The sequence below is a fragment of the Periophthalmus magnuspinnatus genome, chromosome 18, assembly GCF_009829125.3.
Source record: "Periophthalmus magnuspinnatus isolate fPerMag1 chromosome 18, fPerMag1.2.pri, whole genome shotgun sequence".
Classification (NCBI taxonomy): Eukaryota; Metazoa; Chordata; class Actinopteri; order Gobiiformes; family Gobiidae; genus Periophthalmus; species Periophthalmus magnuspinnatus.
Genome location: NC_047143.1, coordinates 25,271,835 through 25,286,989, shown reverse-complemented (window position 1 = coordinate 25,286,989; position 15,155 = coordinate 25,271,835). Strand labels below are relative to the sequence as shown.

General features: G+C 39.5%; 1 protein-coding gene across 2 annotated transcripts; it reads right to left on the bottom strand.

Annotated features, from left to right (window-relative positions):
* Nucleotides 1–9,040: 9,040 nt before the first annotated feature.
* LOC117386370 (DNA damage-inducible transcript 4-like protein) lies at nucleotides 9,041–12,147 on the bottom strand. Of its 2 annotated transcripts, none has more exons than XM_033983724.2 (3): nucleotides 12,041–12,147; nucleotides 11,168–11,260; nucleotides 9,041–10,159 (listed from the first exon to the last, which is right to left on the bottom strand). In XM_033983724.2, the coding sequence occupies exons 2-3, from the start codon at nucleotides 11,256–11,258 to the stop codon at nucleotides 9,669–9,671; spliced, it is 582 nt and encodes a 193-aa protein (XP_033839615.1). In that variant the 5' UTR covers nucleotides 11,259–11,260; nucleotides 12,041–12,147; the 3' UTR covers nucleotides 9,041–9,668. The 2 variants fall into 2 exon arrangements, with proteins under 2 accessions (XP_033839615.1, XP_055085060.1); XM_055229085.1 differs by having other exon boundaries at nucleotides 11,168–11,263; nucleotides 12,041–12,078.
* Nucleotides 12,148–15,155: the final 3,008 nt, after the last annotated feature.

The window sequence follows — 15,155 nt, the reverse complement described above, 5'->3', positions numbered from 1 at the left end:
TTGATTTAAATGTGGGCTCTAAGTTATTTTAGTTTTATCTTTCTCCGCTAAGGGCAGTGTCGAGCCCAGCTGCTGTAGGAGGGGGGGGGGTTACCTTGGCAACGATAGCGCGCATATGTTGAACATCCCGGCTACCGTAAAAACAATATATTTACGATTATATTTTTTATAACAAACTGAAAAAAACGTATATTTTTTATTATTTATCCACTTATTGTACGTCTAAAATAAAAATATTGAACATTTTGATTTAAATATAGGCTCTAAGTTATATTGGTTTCATCTTTCTCCACTAGATGGCAATGTCGAATCCAGTCCGTCAATAGATATGACATGTGCTGTTTACATGATCTATTCAAATAACTGATATTAAGGTCACCATGACAAAATGTAGACGACATGAGATATTCTAATTAAATAAAGGCAAGGCAAAGTAATTTCAAGTGCTTTACAGACTAAGAAAGACATTAAAATCACAAAACAATTGAATCAAAACTTAAATACTAGATCACATGATGCACAGCTGTTTGGCTTCACAAAAATGGAATACACTTCAAGGAAACGCAAAACTGGATATGTTGTGAGACATTCGTAACTGATAACAAACTTTTATACTCACACCTTCTCCTGTTTTTACTGTTTTATATGGACTTGTTTACTTGTTATGTTTGTTTTTTTCTGTTTGTATTGTATTTTAAACAGGGCACCCATGAAAAAAAAGAGGCCAAGTGCTCTCATTGGGTCTCCCTGTGTAAATAAAGATAAATAAAGATAAATATAAATAAATATAATTACAAAATAATAAAAAAATATATATATAAAAAAAATAAAATAAAACCTAAATAAATAAAAAAAAAAAAAAAAGAAAAAACTAACTAACTAACTAAATAAATAATCATCATAACCCTTTCAGCCATATGCACAGTTTAAACAGATCGTTTGGAGCCTGAATTTAACCATTGTCAAAGTAGAGGCCTGTCTCACATCTTGAGGAAGAATGTTCCAGATTTTAACTGCACAAAACTGAAACTCTGATTCCCCATGTTTAGTCCTGTTTCTGGGACCAGCAGGAGGCCAGGACTAAACCAGGACTAAAGCAGAACTGAACCAGGGCTGTACGCAAGTAGAGCTGCTTTAAAGTCTATTCTCTGAGCCACAGGAGCCAGAGACCTGAGCCACAGGACACATGTGTGAAGTACTTCCTGGTTCTAGACCTGAGCCACAGGACACATGTGTGAAGTACTTCCTGGTTCTAGACCTGAGCCACAGGACACATGTGTGAAGTACTTCCTGGTTCTAGACCTGAGCCACAGGACACATGTGTGAAGTACTTCCTGGTTCTAGACCTGAGCTGCAGTGTTCTGGATGTTCTGTTCTGTCTTAAGGCTCGTTTGGAGAGGCCATAGTTCAAGTAACATTTGACCTATAGTTTGGATATGAGAACTCTTAAAAATATAGGGAAGTAAATGAGATGCAGAGCCCTGGTTGAAGCTTCAGTGAGCCTAATAATAAAACATTCATAATGTGCTTAATGAGGCTGTGGAAGGACACTCCACCTCCCACGCTCTGCCAAACAAAAAACACTCAGCTGCAGATCCTTGAATAGAGCATCTGACTGATCTAAAGTGTTTGTTTCATGTTTTATAATCCCATCAGTGACCTACTTGTGTTTTTATTCCAGTAATATCATTAGCTATTTAAATGAAGTGTTGTCCAGGACATTCTGAATCCACCAAAACAGACAGAGCGGCTCCACAGCTGTCACCACAGATGCCACAGAAATCCACATCCGAATGTACGTGTCCCTCCAAGGTCAACGTGAGCGACTATAGTAACACTGGTACTGCATATAGCATGGCAACATCTCAAAATACCCCTTATTTTAGGGATTACACCGCTGCAGATGAACACGTGCATGTGACTCTGAGATTTATTTACAAGAGTTTTAAAAAGTCACTGACGGCAAAGTGTTTGGGTGAATAGTTTTAACATGTTGGGGACAATGTACAGAGATTATGAACGGGTCAGGACAGATGGACAGAGCTGGGAAGTAACAGATTATTATTATTGTTTTTGTTATTATTATCATTATTATTATTATTACTGCCATCATCGTCGTTGTCATTGCTATTATTATTATCGTTGTTGTTATTGTCGTAGTTGTTATTGGCATTGTTGTTATTGTCATTGTTGTTATTTTTGTTGTTATTGTCATTGTTATTGTTATTGTCGTTGTTGTCATAGTTATTGTCGTTGTTATTGTTGTTGTCATTATCATTGTTGTCTTAGTAATTGTCGTTGTCATTGTCGTGTTGTAGTTATTGTCATTGTTGTTATTGTCGCAGTTATTGTCATTTTTGTTCTTGTTATTGTCATAGCTATTGTCCTTGTTATTGTCGTTCTTGTTATTGTTGTCGTAGGTATTGTTGTTATTGTTGTTGTTGTCGTAGGTATTGTTGTTATTGTTGTTGTTGTCGTAGGTATTGTTGTTATTGTTGTTGTCGTAGGTATTGTTGTTATTGTTGTCGTAGGTATTGTTGTTATTGTTGTTGTTGTCGTAGGTATTGTTATTGTTGTTGTTGTCGTAGGTATTGTTGTTATTGTTGTTGTCGTAGGTATTGTTGTTATTGTTGTCGTAGGTATTGTTATTGTTGTTGTTGTCGTAGGTATTGTTGTTATTGTTGTCGTAGGTATTGTTATTGTTGTTGTTGTCGTAGGTATTGTTGTTATTGTTGTCGTAGGTATTGTTGTTATTGTTGTCGTAGGTATTGTTGTTATTGTTGTTGTCGTAGGTATCATCATAGTTATTGTCCTTGTTATTGTCGTTGTTGTTCTTGTTATTGTGATTGTTGTCGTATTGTCGTAGTTATTGTCCTTGTTATTGTTGTTGTTGTTATTGTTGTAGTTATTGTCCTTGTTATTGTTGTTGTTGTTATTGTCGTAGTTATTGTCCTTGTTATTGTCGTTGTTGTTATTGTGATTGTTGTCGTAGGTATTGTCATTGTTGTTGTTATTGTCGTTGTTGTTATTGTTGTAGTTATTGTCGTAGTTATTGTCCTTGTTATTGTCGTTATAATTTTTTGTCCCATCCCTGACACACATATGACACATTGTCGTGGGTCTGGCTGTACAAAACGCTGCCAAAACCTTACGCAACAAACAGGTCAAAAAATGAATTTATAGTTTGGCAAATGTCCGTGGAAAGACTGCAGCTCATCTCCACACCCCGTACCTCTGAGGTATGTGCTCCTCGTGGCGATTACATTACCACCGTGTTATGAAAGATTAAATACTGTAAATAAGACTGTGTTAGTGAGAGTAAACTGAGAAAACACAGAAGAGTGAGCAGAAAACCATGTGTGTGTACTCAGTGTTGTTACTTCAGTAAAAGTACAGATGCAGAGGTAAAAGGTTACTCAAGTAAAAGTACCTAAGTACCTGTTTAAAAATGTACTTTAAGAGTAAAAAGTAAAAGTATTTCACATAAGTGTTGTTCATGTCGTGATACGGATTAAAGATTACACATATTTTGGTCACAGGAACAATACAAATCAACTTCTTAATTTTTCTCATGAATTTTGTGTTTTTATTTTATTTTTTATTGTATTATTTATTTTATTTTTCATTTTATTATAGATTTTTTAATTCATTTTATTTTTCATTTTATTATTATTTTTTATTTATTTTATTTTTCATTTTTTATTTGATTATGTATTACATTTTTCATTTTATTATTTATTATATTTTATTTTTCATTTTATTTTTTACTTTATTATTTATTTTTATTACATTTTAAATTTTATTTTCATATTTATTTTGCTCAAAGCCGAAGCTCGAACTTGCAAACTTTACTCAGGATATTTCCACGAACATGTTCAAAATAACACCTCAAATCACATGAAAAGTACTTTTTACTTTTCAGTCCTGTTCAAAAATGTAGTGGAGTAGAAAGTACAGATACTGCTCTCAAATGTAGTGAAGTAAAAGTAAAAGTATCCACTGTAAAAGTTTTAGTAAAGTAAAGTACAGATACCTAAAAACCTCCTCAAGCACAGTACTTTACTGCTTGTACTTTGTTACTTTCCATCACTGTTTACTCTGATATGTTTTAGGATTAAGGATTAAGACTAAATAAATAAGAAGTGATACTTGTTTATCTGTGTTGTTTTCATGCACTACTTCAACCTCATGTTCTGTGTTTGTTTTACACTGGTGGAAAGTAAAAAGTACAAATAGTAAAGTACTACATTTCTGAACAGGACTGAGAACTTGTCCCATTAAATCTCACCTTTTAATTTAACCGTCAAACACTGTTGTTACTTTAAACACATTTTATTTGTTTAGTTCAGCACATCAGTCGCTCTCACCTGAGTCTCCACCTGGTTCAGACGCAGAGGGGGTGTGTCCTGTGTCGGCCATGTTTAAAGCCTTGGTGAGGTCGTGGGTCGGGGGTCGTAGGTCATGGGTCGGACCATGTGGAGGGAGAACTGGGTTAAGTTTGTTTGTTTCAGTATTTTATGTATTTTTTTGATGTTTTAAGTGTTTATAGTTTAGTTTCTGTTGCTTTTTACTTATGTTGAACCCAGTTATTTTTGTAAATTTGTATTATTGTTACCACGGTGATTGAAATACATTTTGATTTGGAATTTTTCTGAGTCTGCCTCAACTTTGACCACTTATCAAAATCACCACATTTGAACCTTTATAAGACTCAAAATCTGCACAAAATACTTTTACTTTTACTCTTTAAGTACATTTTAATACTTCTATTTAAGTATATTTTTTCATGTGATACTTTTACTTGAGTATTTCTTTGCTCAGGCATCTATACTTTTACTTAAGTACCAAAATTGAGTACTTCTTCCACCACTGAGTATGTCTAAGTGTATCTCATAGTAACCTGTACACACTGTACTACACTTTTACTTTTACTTAAGTATTTCTTGGTTCTAATATCTGTACTTTTACTTGAGTATTTTTTGCTCCAGCATCTGTACTTTTATTTAAGTACCAAAATCAAGTACTTCTTCCACCCCTGAGTATTTCCAAGTACAACTCATTGTAACCTCACACACTGTACTACACTTTTACTTTTACTTAAGTATATTTTTTCTCAGGTATCTGTACTTTTACTTAAGTACTAAAATCATGTACTACTTCCACGGCTGAGTATTTCCAAGTATATCTCATAGTAACACAAAAAACAAAAATATACAAATAAACAAAATTCAGCTCAAATCTTCTCTCAAAGTTTTATAAGACTCAAAATCTGCAGAAAATACTTTTACTTTTTACTATTTAAGTGCATTTTTAAACATGTACTTTCACACTTTTACTTCAGTAGATTTTTCCTCTGGAGTGTGTACTTTTACTTAACAACAGTGAGTACAAAACAAAATTCCTTCAGGACAAATGCAGTAATTTTGCATCTTGATCTTGAAAAAAAAACATAAAAATCTGTTAAAATCCTGCATTTCCGACACATACTGAGGTACTTTCTGTGTTTCTGTGTACATACTGAGGTACATACTGAGGTACTTTCTGCGTTTCTGCGTACATACTGAGGTACTTTCTGCGTTTCTGCGTACATACTGAGGTACTTTCTGCCTTTCTGCGTACATACTGAGGTACTTTCTGCGTTTCTGCGTACATACTGAGGTACTTTCTGCGTTTCTGCGTACATACTGAGGTACTTTCTGCGTTTCTGCGTACATACTGAGGTACTTTCTGCGTTTCTGCGTACATACTGAGGTACTTTCTGCGTTTCTGCGTACATACTGAGGTACTTTCTGCGTTTCTGCGTACATACTGAGGTACTTTCTGCCTTTCTGCGTACATACTGAGGTACTTTCTGCGTTTCTGCGTACATACTGAGGTACTTTCTGCGTTTCTGCGTACATACTGAGGTACTTTGTGCGTACATACTGAGGTACTTTCTGCGTTTCTGCGTACATACTGAGGTACTTTCTGCCTTTCTGCGTACATACTGAGGTACTTTCTGCGTTTCTGCGTACATACTGAGGTACTTTCTGCGTACATACTGAGGTACTTTCTGCGTTTCTGCGTACATACTGAGGTACTTTCTGCCTTTCTGCGTACATACTGAGGTACGTTCGGCGTTTCTGCGTACATACTGAGGTACTTTCGGCGTTTCTGCGTACATACTGAGGTACTTTCGGCGTTTCTGTGTACATACTGAGGTACTTTCTGTGTTTCTGCGTACATACTGAGGTACTTTCTGTGTTTCTGCGTACATACTGAGGTACTTTCTGCGTTCCTGCGTACATACTGAGGTACTTTCTGTGTATCTCTGTACATACTGAGGTACTTTGTGCGTTTCTGCGTACATACTGAGGTACTTTCTGCCTTTCTGCGTACATACTGAGGTACTTTCTGCCTTTCTGCGTACACACTGAGGTACTTTCTGCGTTTCTGCGTACACACTGAGGTACTTTCTGCGTTTCTGCGTACACACTGAGGTACTTTCTGCGTTTCTGCGTACATATTGAGGTACTTTCTGTCTTTCTGCGTACATACTGAGGTACTTTCTGTCTTTCTGCGTACATACTGAGGTACTTTCTGTGTTTCTGCGTACATACTGAGGTACTTTCTGTGTTTCTGCGTACATACTGAGGTACTTTCTATGTTTCTCTCCTTGCCTCGTTGCGAGATAGAGCCGCGGTCGCGTTACAAAGATCTGACATTTAAAAGTTGCCAAATCCTGTAATAAAGACCACACTGGAGACATATTTGAAATGTAGTATCGGGACAGGCCTGGGACGCCTCTGTGGAGTAAAAGTGTTGACAGACGAGTCTCGGGGTCAACGGGACGCTCAAAATGGCCGCCAAGTCAGGTCACCCTAACCCCGCCCCCCCCCCGGGACAGAGATACTCCCGATGACGCCGGAGGAAACTGACGCTCCTCATGTGACTGTTTCAATGATGTTTACAGTAGAAGAGGCGCAGGGACAAACGGGACGTCCCACAGAGAAGCTTTGTCCCGTCACAATGAGGGACGCACAGTCACATGACCCACTGTGTCTGCGAGCGACTGGTCAAACGCCGTCAGTGTGTAGTGTGTGTAGTACTGACGAGTGTAGTGTGTGTAGTACTGACGAGTGTAGTGTGTGTAGTACTGACGAGTAGTGAGAGTACTATGAGCTGGAACTGGAAAGGACTTAACGGGGAATACTTGATTTTGATATTTAAGTAAAAGTACAGATACTGGAGCCAAGAAATACTGAAGTAAAAGTACAGATACTGGAGCCAAGAAATACTGAAGTAAAAGTACAGATACTGGAGCCAAGAAATACTGAAGTAAAAGTACAGATACTGGAGCCAAGAAATACTGAAGTAAAAGTACAGATACTGGAGCCAAGAAATACTGAAGTAAAAGTACAGATACTGGAGCCAAGAAATACTGAAGTAAAAGTACAGATACTGGAGCCAAGAAATACTGAAGTAAAAATATAGATAATGGAGTCAAGAAATACTGAAGTAAAAGTACAGATACTGGAGCCAAGAAATACTGAAGTAAAAGTACAGATACTGGAGCCAAGAAATACTGAAGTAAAAGTACAGATACTGGAGCCAAGAAATACTGAAGTAAAAGTACAGATACTGGAGCCAAGAAATACTGAGGTCAAAGTACAGATACTGGAGCAAAGAAATACTGAAGTAAAAGTACAGATACTGGAGCCAAGAAATACTTCAGTGTAGTACAGCGTGTGAGGTTACTATGAGTTGTACTTGGAAATACTCAGTGGTGGAAGAAGAAGTATTTGATTTTGGTGGTTAAGTACTTAAGTATCACATGAAAACTGTGAAAGTACCTGTTGAAAAATGTACTTAAAGAGTTAAAGTAAAAGTATTTCACGCTGATTTTGAGTCTTATAAAACTTCAAATGTGGTGATTTTGATCAAAATTTAAGTTTTTGTTCAACAGAAAAAACTGAATTGATCGTTTTTTTTCTCGTTTTATTTGTTTATTTTTGTTCCTTAAATTCTAAACGTGTTAAAAAATAAACCTCAGACTTTGCAGCAGGTCTCAAACTATAAGAAAAATACTTTTACTTTTCAGTCCTGTTCAACAATGTAGCAGTAAAGTAAAAAGTATCCACTGTAAAATGTACTGAAGTAAAGTACAAATACCTAAAATGATACTTTTACTTTGTTCCACTGAGCTGTAGATTTATGTGTTTATTTGTTTGGCTGATGAAAAATCGCCAGGAGACGCGTTTCATTATAGACGGTGAGAAATGCCACAGGAGGTATAGAGCTCGCACCGTCACCTCGCTCTCAAAGGTCACGCCCCCTGCCACGCCCCATGCCACGCCCCCTGCCACGCCCCCTGCTGCCGGGACACAAATATGACACAATTAAACAAATCAGCGCCATCTGAAAAGAGACGACCACAAGAACAGTTTGAGTTTACAGGGACCGAACGCAGCAAATAGGTTGACGGTTTGATTCCAGCTCCCACAGGTGAACACTGTCATTGTGTCCTTGGGCAAGACACTTAACCCCCTCTCCTCAGTGTGTGTGTGTGTGTGTGTGTGTGTGTGTGTGAATAGATTGGTCCATGTAACAGAAGAAGAAAAATACATGTTCATGCAGTTATTCAGTTTTCTGTAATTAAATATATTTTCAAAGTATTTTTCCCAACACTGCAGACAGAGAAATTAAAGTTGTTTCTACTACTACTACTACAGTACTTATGCTCAAACATGTAACATCTGAGTTCATGGTACAGATAATACGATTACATCACGGCGATTATTAAAGTTTGACACTTTAAAATGGTGAGGATGTTAATTAGAATCATTTTAATTTCATGAATAAGTTCCAAACAAAAGTTACAGTACTGCACTTTGAAATAAGTGAAACAGTGATACAGACACTAAACCCTGTGTGTGAGTGTGTGTGAGAGTGTGTGTGAGTGTGTGAGAGTGTATGTGTGTGTGGTTCATGTAAAGGTGGAAAATCTCTGTATAAAAATGTGACTGAGGAGAAAAAACACATTTCACTGGAGTTTTGTTTTAAATATTTTATTGTCTGGTCGACAAACAGATTAATAGTCAAAAAGTTTGCAAAAATTGGGAAGAGGCCACACCCACAACCAACGTGAGCGTCCAATCAGATACAAGTGTCTAAAAGCTGCGGAGGAAGGTCAGTGGTATAAAAAGGAGAAGAGCTAGAATTACATTAAAATGACACACGTAAACTCAGACGATCAGATTTAAGGCATCCACTCCTCGTACAAAAAAACAGTAATACACAGGACAGGAATCTGCCCCAACACTGCTACATATGGCCCCAGTGACCGCCGCCCCTCGGCCGGTCACACCCTGCGACCGCCGCCCCTCGGCCGGTCACACCTTGTGCTTCACGCTCGTAAAACAAAGTGTCTCGTGTTTAAAGTGAATCCACTAAAAGTAAATGGCTCTACATTCATCTGCAAAACGCTTCAGTTCAACCTGCAGAGACGATCTAAGGTCAATCACTGCCCCAGACCCTCAGGTCACGTCTGACGTCACTGTCCCTGACGTCCATGTGGAGTCAGGACGGCTCAGAGCGTCCACTGAACGAGCTCATGGTACAAAAGCAGAGTAAACGGGACATGGGAGAGTCAGGGGGATAAGTGCACACAGACGTCCTGTCCTCAGAGCTCAGCACTCCTCGATCACGGTACCAGCCGCGGAGGAGTACAGCTTCTGTTTGACCAGACGGAATCCTGGACTCAGTTTGAGCGCGTGCCTCAGCGACGGGGCGAAGCACGAGCCCATGAAGAGGAAGTCCCTGAGGCTGGGCCAGGCCGTCCCGTCCTGTTTAAACACTAGAGTCAGCTCAAAGGTGGGCACCACGGAGGCGTCGTACACGATGCGTTCCAGCCGCTTCACGCCTTTGTCCAGCTCCAGATGGACGTAGAGCACGCAGCCCCGCAGACCGCAGGGCTCGCACGAGGACAGCCTCAGGACCTCCCGCGCCACTCTCCACGTCAGACGCTCCGGCACCAGCACCGACGAGCAGTGCAGCGCCGTCTTTTTAGAGCGAGACAAACAGCCCTCAAACATCTTAGCGAGCTGCAGACACGTCCTGTCCTCAGACACGTCCACTGGTCTCTCCGGCTCCACCAGGCAGCGCTCCCAGAAGTCCAGCTCTGCACAGAGGACAACAAGAGACACATTTACACAAAGAGACAGTCTGAGGACAGGGACAAAGAGAATGAAGGATTCAGTTCAAACACAGAACAGACACAAAACATCACGACACAAAACCTGCTCCTTGTTTTTGTAAAAACTCACATCTAAAATGAAACAAACTGATGTTTTAATATAAAACATTTTGTCATTTTAATCTGTCTGAAGTCTGACATCATCCTGTCCCCGCCCCCACAGGACGAAAACAAGAACAACACACTGGAGTATGCAGTACTACTGCACACACACACTGGAGTATGCAGTACTACTGCACACACACACACTGGAGTATACAGTACTTGTACACACACACACTGGAGTATACAGTACTACTGTACACACACACTGGAGTATACAGTACTACTGCACACACACACTGGAGTATACAGTACTACTGCACACACACACTGGAGTATACAGTACTACTGCACACACACACTGGAGTATACAGTACTTGTACACACACACTGGAGTATACAGTACTACTGCGCACACACACTGGAGTATACAGTACTACTGCACACACACACACTGGAGTATACAGTACTACTGCACACACACACACTGGAGTATACAGTGCTACTGCACACACACACACTGGAGTATACAGTACTACTGCACACACACACACTGGAGTATGCAGTACTTGTACACACACAGACCGGAGTATGCAGTACTTGTACACACACAGACCGGAGTATGCAGTACTTGTACACACACAGACCGGAGTATGCAGTACTTGTACACACACAGACCGGAGTATGCAGTACTTGTACACACACAGACCGGAGTATGCAGTACTTGTACACACACAGACCGGAGTATGCAGTACTTGTACACACACAGACCGGAGTATGCAGTACTTGTACACACACAGACCGGAGTATGCAGTACTTGTACACACACAGACCGGAGTATGCAGTACTTGTACACACACAGACCGGAGTATGCAGTACTTGTACACAGACCTTTCTCGATGCAGTTGTGGTCGTAGCGGCGCTCGAGCAGCTCACACACACACTCTCCGCTCTTGTTCTTCATGGAGCCTGTGGCCACCATCTCTGCTTCAAAAGAAAAACAGAGTCAACACAAGAACTCCAAGAGACAGGGGTCAAAACAGGAGCCACAGAGAGCCACAGAGAAACAAGAGAGCCACACAGAGAGCCTTAGAGAGCCACAGAGATGCAAAGAGACACACAGAGAGCCACACAACAAGTCACAGAGAACCACAAAGAGCCACATAGAGCCAAAGAGACGCAGGAGAGCCACAGAGAGAAACAAGAGAGCCACAGAGAAACAAGAGAGCCACAGAGAGAAACAAGAGAGCCACAGAGAAACAAGAGAGCCACAGAGAGAAACAAGAGAGCCTTACAGAGCCACATAGATGCAAAGAGACACACAGAGAGCCACAGAGATGCACTGAGAGCCACACAGCAAGTCACAGAGAACCACAAAGACGCACAAAAAGCCACATAGAACCACACAGCGAGCCACATAGAGCCAAAGAGACGCAGAGAGAGCCACATAGAGCCAAAGAGACGCAGAGAGCCACATAGAGCCAAAGAGACGCAGAGAGAGCCACATAGAGCCAAAGAGACGCAGAGAGAGCCACATAGAGCCAAAGAGACGCAGAGAGCCACATAGAGCCAGAGACGCAGAGAGCCACATAGAGCCAAAGAGACGCAGAGAGCCACAAAGACCCAAAGAGCCGCACAGAGAGCCACAAAGAGCCACAAAGGTGTACAGAGCCGCGCAGAGAGCCGCAGAGAGCTGATGACTCGCATAATAACTTTCTAAACACGTCCCGCGCACATTCCCCTCTCCACGCTGATCGCTCTTACCTTAAATATTATTTAGTTTTAGTTTAATCTTGTTCCATAAATAAACCCAGACACACGCGCACGCGCCTCTCCCGCACACACAGACACTCACACACACGCACACGCGCTCTGGACTGTCCCACTGTGGGGCTTTTATCCTGTGGACTCAGCTGACCAGAGGGTTGGACCAATCACAGCCTCCTGCACAGAGCCTCCTGATTGGCTGCACTGGAGCTTTAAAGAAAAATAATTGACCAATGAAATCACAGAACAGGCTGTTGCTACGTGATCTGAGCAGAGTTTGCCCAGTAACCTTTGATTTGATGTGGGGAAAAAAGAGGAAAAATGAGGCTGTGATTGGAAATAAGTTGGGTAAATATTGCACAGGACAGAAAGTAATAAATATATAGTAAAAGAAACATTTAGTTGTGGTTTTGGAGCAGATTAAACCTGCAGGACTCCACAGAATCATGTCTGAAATAAACACTTTTAGAGAAACAAAAAAACAATGTCACTATGAATTGTGTATTTTTAGCTCACTACACTCAGACTCTTATCAGCAGGTTTAGTTTAATCAAGCCCAAAGTACAAGCAGAGGACGCACTCTTCCTCCTCAACAGCTTTTATGTGACTTTATTGTGTCAGTTTATCAAATAGATAAAAGTAGAGAAGTCATTTATGTAAAAGCTAAATATAAAAGTGGAGAAGTCGTAGTAACAGTAAAAGTAGCAGTAGATACTTCAGTAAAGACTTTTAACAAATGAAAAAGTGAGTCGGTGCATGGTAACTATGATGACTACAGAGCTCTTTGTGGCTCTCTGTGGCTCTCTGTGGCTCTCTGTGTGTCTCCAATGTGTCTCTGTGACTCCCTGTGCGTCTTTGTGGCTCTCTCTGTGGCTCTCTGTGCATCTCTGTGGCTCTCTGTTTCTCTCTGTGTGTCTCTCTGTGGCTCTCTGCAGCTCTCTCTATGGCTCTCTGTGGCTCTCTGTCTCTCTGCGTCTCTATGGCTCTCTGCATCTCTCTGCGGCTCTCTGTTTCTCCCTGTGTCTCTCTGCTTCTCTATGGCTCTCTGCGGCTCTCTGTTTCTCTCTATGTCTCTCTCTGTGTCTCTCTCTGCGTCTCTATGGCTCTCTATGGCTCTCTGTGGCTCTCTCTGTTTCTCTCTGTTTCTCTCTGTTTCTCTCTGTTACTGCGACTAAACCAAAATGTGAATACTCTGTGTGTGACTTTGAAAACACTCGAGCTCTCCACACACATTTTGCCCCTTCAGTAACTGGATCTACCCCTCCTGCCCCTCCTGCCCCCCCCCGCCCCTCCTGCCCCTCGTCCCCCCCTGCCCCTCGTCCTCCCTGCCCCTCCTGCCCTCCTGCCCCTCGTCCCTCTGAGGGTAACAGAATCCAGTGGAGAGTGTTTGTTCTGTCACATGGGCCTGAGCCGACACTGAATCCTCCACAGAGTCACACGTATCAGAGACTTTTATATCTGTGGACGAACATCCAGAACTCTGCTGCTCCGGACTAGAACCAGGAAGTACTTCACACATGTGTCCTGTGGCTCAGGTCTGTGGCTCCTGTGGCTCAGAGACTTTAAAGCAGCTCAGTGTGAACAAGTCTCTCCATGGACCAAAGAACATCTCCCACATGAGCCACAAGAACATCTCACATGAGGAGGACTTCAGATAGTCCTTTTTTAGTCCTGGTTTAGCCCATGTTTAGTCCTGGTTTAGTCCTGGTTTAGTCCAGGTTTAGTCCTGGTTTAGTCCTGGTTTAGCCCTGGTTTAGTCCTGGTTTAGTCCTGGTTTAGTCCTGGTTTAGTCCTGGTTTAGTCCTGGTTTAGTCCTGGTTTAGTCCTGGTTCAGTCCTGGTTTAGTCCTGGTTTAGTCCTGGTTTAGTCCTGGTTTAGTCCTGGTTTGATCATTCTTCCTGTGGATGTGACTCAGACCTCGACTTTGACAAAGTTTAAATCCAGACTCAAACTGTTCTGTTCATCTGTGCATGTGACTGAAGGGGGTTTATTCTGCACTTTTCTCCTTTAATGTTTTTATTTTATGATGATTATTTATGTTTTGATTTGTTGTATTGTGATTTTAACGTCCTTATTATTCTGTAAAACACTTTGTACAAATGTTTTGCCAAATACTACAGAAATAATCGTGTACCAGCCTCACACTAATATTATTTTACTCACGAGAAGCTTCTGGGTTTATTTATTTTTATTGTGATGTTTTGAGCAAATTCAAACTCTGAGCAGTGGAGGAAGGTAATGAAGTAAAAGTAGTGAAGTACTGTACTTAAGTAGTATTTTTAGGTATCTGTACTTTACTTAAGTACATTTTACAGTGGGTACTTTTTACTTTACTTCAGTACATTTGAGAGCAGTATCTGTACTTTCTACTCTACTACATTTTTGAGCAGGACTGAAAAGTAAAAAGTACTTTTCATCTGATTTGAGGGGTTATTTTTACCATGTTCGTGGAAACATCCTGAGTAAAGTTTAAGAGTTTGAGCTTCAGCTTTGAGCAAAATAAATATAAAAATAAATAAATAATACAATAATTAAAAAAATAAATAAAATAAAATAAATAATACAATAATAAAAAATAAAATAAAATAAATAATACAATAATAAAAAATAAAATAAAATAAATAATACAATAATAAATAATAAAATAAAATAAATAATACAATAATAAAAAAATAAAAAAAAATAAATAATACAATAATAAAAAATAAAATAAAATAAATAGTACAATAATAATAAAAATACAATAATAAAAAAATAAATACAATAAATAATACAATAATAAAAATAAAATAAATACAATAATAAAAAAATAAATACAATAAATAATACAATAATACAAATAAAATAAATAAAATAAATAATACAATAATAAAAAATTAAAAATAAAATAAATAATAATAAAAATAATAATAATAAAAACACAAAATTCATAAGAAAAATTAAGAAGTTTATTCATATTGTTACTGTGACCAAAACATGTGTCATTTTTAATCAGTATTTCTACATTTACACTTATTAACACTTGTGTGAAATACTTTACTACACTTTTAAACAGGTACTTTAATACTTTCACTGAAATAGATTTTTTCATGTGGTACTTTTTCCCTCTGTA

Coding starts and splice junctions, on each gene's coding strand:
- LOC117386370 (XM_033983724.2), bottom strand. CDS start 11,258: ATGGTGGCCACAGGCTCCATGAAGAACAAGAGCGGAGAGTGTGTGTGT. Junction 10,160..11,167: donor CCACAACTGCATCGAGAAAG/GTCTGTGTACAA, acceptor TCCTCTGTGCAG/AGCTGGACTTCTGGGAGCGC.